This window comes from Trichechus manatus, unplaced genomic scaffold (genome assembly GCF_000243295.1).
Source record: "Trichechus manatus latirostris isolate Lorelei unplaced genomic scaffold, TriManLat1.0 scaffold00222, whole genome shotgun sequence".
Taxonomy (NCBI): domain Eukaryota; kingdom Metazoa; phylum Chordata; class Mammalia; order Sirenia; family Trichechidae; genus Trichechus; species Trichechus manatus.
In genome coordinates this window covers 2,868,304-2,872,676 of record NW_004444158.1, presented here as the reverse complement: position 1 = coordinate 2,872,676, position 4,373 = coordinate 2,868,304, and the positions used below count along the sequence as shown (strand labels likewise).

General features: G+C 50.0%; 1 protein-coding gene across 1 annotated transcript; it reads left to right on the top strand.

Annotated features, from left to right (window-relative positions):
- The first annotated feature begins 1,109 nt into the window (after positions 1-1,109).
- On the top strand, positions 1,110-3,882 carry LOC111822875 (EMILIN-2-like). The gene is made up of 3 exons (XM_023742897.1): positions 1,110-1,428; positions 1,965-2,087; positions 2,895-3,882. The coding sequence occupies exons 1-3, from the start codon at positions 1,295-1,297 to the stop codon at positions 2,902-2,904; spliced, it is 267 nt and encodes an 88-aa protein (XP_023598665.1). The 5' UTR covers positions 1,110-1,294; the 3' UTR covers positions 2,905-3,882.
- The last annotated feature ends 491 nt before the right edge of the window (positions 3,883-4,373 follow it).

Sequence of the window (4,373 nt, the reverse complement as noted above, 5' to 3'; positions counted from 1 at the left end):
GGGGAATTTTCTTTCCTCTATTTGCAAATCAAAAGGCCCAGCAACATCATCAAAACATATTCAAAATAAACTGGACCAATGGCTTCAGTTAGTAGTGAACATACCAAAGCTTTATTATCCACATAAGAATTCATAGCCAAGGAGCATCCCATTCCAGTTCATTCCATGCAGTCTGCCAATACCCTAATTATAGCGCTCATTGGACACAGGGGGTTAACGCTGACATACACAGCTGCAGGTGTGGCCAGGCCTGGCCCCACACCCCGTGAAAATACAGCACTTTGGGGATAACTTCTGCCCTGCGTTGTTCTGTGTAGTTTTTGCACTCCAAAAAGGATTGCTAGAGATTAGCGTACCCCAAGAACTGGCAAGTTAGATTGAAGGAAGTGAAAAGAACAAGCGTCTAGCAGTGTCTGAACTTTGAAAGACGCAAAGGCAAGACTCCTGTGGAGTTCAAGCAGAACGTCAAATGCAGAGGCTGTGAGATTACCTTTCGAAAGAAAATCAGTGTAGCGAATATTAGAGTCTGACGCTGTCCTTCAGAAGCTGTGGGTCAGTGGTGGGTCTGTCACTCCTGCTGTCCCTCTGCTACCCAGCATGTTGACTTGGAAAGGTTTAAATGGATGCATAGGCGTAGTTGAGCAAAGAAAGAGAAGAGGACCAGCGTTCATTTTCCCCTAAACCCTCCTAAGTCCATAAAGGTTGTGGGGGAATGGTCGCGTCTTGCCAGAGGAGGAAATACGAGTTGAGTCCTACCTCAGGGACTGATAAAGATGTCCCTCACTCACCCCGGGAAGCCGGCACCCAGGCTCGAGGTGAGGACCGCCAGACTCTCCGACTGCGGCCACTTCCTGAGGGGCCGGGGGGCCAGCCTGTTAGAAGGTGGGAGGCGGAGTTCCTCCGCTTCTGGGAAGAGACCAAAGGAATGAGTAATTGAAAATTCTGTAGCATAGACCCTTCTCCCAAACCCTTTCGCCCTTTCACCCCACACCCCTGCCGAGAGGCGAGGGGACTGGAGACACGGAGACGGGGTGGAGGGAGTCACGTTTCGGAGAGGGAAGTGAAATAAAGAGGGCGGCACCCGGGGGGACCTGTGCGTCATTGAGGGACCTGAGGAGAAGCGCAGGGCGCGAGGGGCTGGAAAAAGGAGAAGTGGGAGCGAGAAGCCGGAGGAGGCGGCCGGGAGCCTCCAGCCTTCTGCGGCCGTGCCTGGGCCGCCTACAACCTCGTGGCGCTTCCTGGGACCCGCGGCGCTCCAGGCTTGGGCAGGCGGGGCGCGCCCACTGCGCTCAGAATGTGGCAGCGGACACTGCCCCGGCCTCGTGCGCCCTGGCCCTGGGCGCTGGCGCTGCTGGCCCTGGGCGGCGCGGGGCTGTGCCATGCCAGCCCGCAGCCAAGGCATCCCGCGCGGCCCAGCGCCAGGAACAAGTAAGTGCGCTCTCCTCTCTCCTCGTCCCGGGTCCGCGAGGCCCCTGCTAAAGCCCTCGGCCCCAGTCTATTCTCCCGGCCCGCCACGGCGTACCGAAGCCGCCCGGCCGACGGCGACAAGCGCCAGTCTGGGTTCCTCTCGGGCTTTCCCGGCGGTGCCTCTTCCAGGGTGGCCGAGCGCTCCTCGACCGGCACGGGACGTCCTAGGCTACTTCGCCAGCGCCTGGAGCAGTCCGACTCTGGGGCGTGGGGCGCAGGGAGGGTTCCACAGGAAAGGGTATTAGGAAACTACGCCCTGGAATTAAAGGAGCCCTGGGACCTTGGATGCATTTCTTTTCCCTTTCTCAGGCACGCTCTCCAAAGGCGCACTCGCGCACCCTCCGCTGTCTGCTTTGTCAAGCTCCCGCTTCCACAGGGGGCGGCGGGCGTCCCGACCCTCGCTCGGTCCGCGGGTGCATCAGCTGGCGCCCTCGTCAAACCTTATTGTTCCCCGGGTTCACACTGTACCCTTCTCCCTCTTGCCCCGCCACCCCCAGGAACTGGTGCGCCTACATCGTGAACAAGAATGTGAGCTGCTCTGTGCTGGAGGGGAGCCAGAGTTTTATCCAAGCTCAGTACAACTGTGCCTGGAACCAGATGCCCTGTCCGGCTGGGCTGGTGTAAGTAGGGGAGCCGCGGAGCGGGCGGGGCGCGCCGGGCTGGGCGCGGGGTGTGGGGAGGGCTGCAGCGTTGGTGAAAACTCAATAGCTGAAAAGAGAGCGCTGCGCCACGCTGGGGTATTTAAGAAGCGTATGCTGCCCCGAGGAAGGATCGCCGGCAGTGTGCGCCTTGGGCGCTGGTGATTACCCGAGCTAGGAGAGGACGAACAAAGCCCCCGCCCCCAGTTCTCTTTTCTTCTTTCAATTTTATCACCAACATAAGGCAGCTGAACCTAATTAGATCCATATTGAGTGTTCTGGGGCGCACAGAAGATTCCAAAATGTGTACTGCTAAAAACTTGTAAACGTAGGATTAACCGAGAGTTTTGCCTTAGCTAATATTCTAAAACAGGCGAGTTTTGTCCAAAAGTCCCCATAAAACTGAAGTGTTATAGATCTCCAAACTAAAGTCCTCAGGAATAACTTGCTTAAAAGTGTGGGTTCCGGTTTTTTCCAAGTTAGATTTGGGAATTTAAGAGGTTGTCAGTAGAGAATCGTCTTCAAAGAAACTGGGAAGAATTAATAATCTTTTTTATTATAAAGACTTCAACATCTTAAAACAAAGAGGAAGCGATGCAATAGGTACGAATCCAGTTAAACACATCGCACTCATTGACTTGTCATCAGAGGAGTCTTTGTGTGAAAGTCAGATATCAGAGTATGGGCTGATGTGAATGGATGGCTATTGGGAAGCACGTGTGATGGCTGCAATTGATTGTTTTCCTCTAAGAATACGTTGTTTGTCTTAGAGCACAATTGTCATTACAGGAAAGAATAGCTGGTAAGCAGATCTGTCTTCGGCAAAGCAAAGGGACAGGTTGAAACTCTTACTTCAAAAACCTTATTCCAGAAGGCAACAGACCAGTGTTCAGGCATGTGAGGTGGGAGTGGGCGAGGATCCACCCCACATGGGCTGCTGGGAAATGGCAAACAGGAAAGGGATAATTCCTGCAAGGCAAAAATACCCTCTGAAGGGATCCCCACTTTTTAATACATAGAGAAACAGACTGAGGTTGAATCCGTGTCTGTCACATTGAGTTGGATACAATGTCAGAGAGATGCAGTACTTTTATACTGTCTGTCTGGTCAGAGGGAAGGTTCAGTAACATACAGACCTCACAGTCTTGGCCATCGACACTAGAACCAAGACATTTTCTGTAAGATTATTACATTGTGGTAGAGACATGAAGTAAGTACTGAACACCGTTTGGATGGGTTTGTTTAAAATTAGAATGGAATTATTAGTCAGGAATATTTCTGTTATTTTACACAAGAACTACATTTTGTAGTTGACTATGGTCTTAATACTTGTGAAAACTCAAAGATAACTTAATTTTTCATTTTTGGAGGTAATAGTTTTCATCTAAAAGGTAGCTTGTTTTTTATTCTCAAATTATTTTAGCTGTTTGGAAAATCAAATGGTGATTCCATTATTGTATTTAACCAAAACTCGGTGAAACAGAATCATGGTCAGCACTGGGGTGAACACCTCCAGGTCAGCAGGTTAATGAAAGGCGATGGAAGTCTACTTTTGCCACCTAGAGAGAGTGAGAAGGACAGCAAAAATTGCTGTCAAAAATGACAGATGTTTCTGTTGTTTATTTAAACAAAGCCAAATAAGCAGCCTGGATATTTTTTAACAATGTCTACGCAAACAATTCAAGTGTGTTTTCACACTTGACGAACTGCATTGTTGTTGTTAGGTGCCACTGAGTGGGTCCCACCTCGTAGTGCGCTATGTACAACAGAATGAAACACGGCCAGGTCCTGTGTCATCCTCACAATCGCTGTTGTGCTTGAGCCCATTGTTGCAGCCACCGGGTCAGTCCATCTAGTTGAGGGCCTTCCTCTTTTTTGCTGACTTTCTACTTTACCAGGCATGATGTCCTTCACCAGGGACTCGTCCCTCCTGATAACATGTCCAAAGTGCGTGAGACAAAGTCTTGCCATCCTCATTTCTAAGGAGCATTCTGGCTGTACTTCTTCCAAGACAGATTTGTACATTCTTCTAGCAGTCCGTGGTATATTCAAAGATGTCAATTCTTCTTTGGTCTTCCTTATTCACTGTCCAGCTTTTGCATGCATATGAAGCGATTGAAAACATCATGGCTTGGGTCAGGCGTATCTTAGTCCCCATAGTGATATCTCTGCTTTTTAACTCTTTAAAGAGGTTTTTACAGATGTGAATATTGCATTATAAATGTGAAATTTAAAAAACAAAAATAGACTTTTAGCTGATCAACCTGA

Bases quoted from the DNA above. Each gene is read 5' to 3' on its own strand.
- LOC111822875 (XM_023742897.1), top strand. From the start codon at position 1,295: ATGTGGCAGCGGACACTGCCCCGGCCTCGTGCGCCCTGGCCCTGGGCG. The intron at 1,429-1,964 runs GTAAGTGCGCTC...CGCCACCCCCAG, and splicing joins CGGCCCAGCGCCAGGAACAA to GAACTGGTGCGCCTACATCG.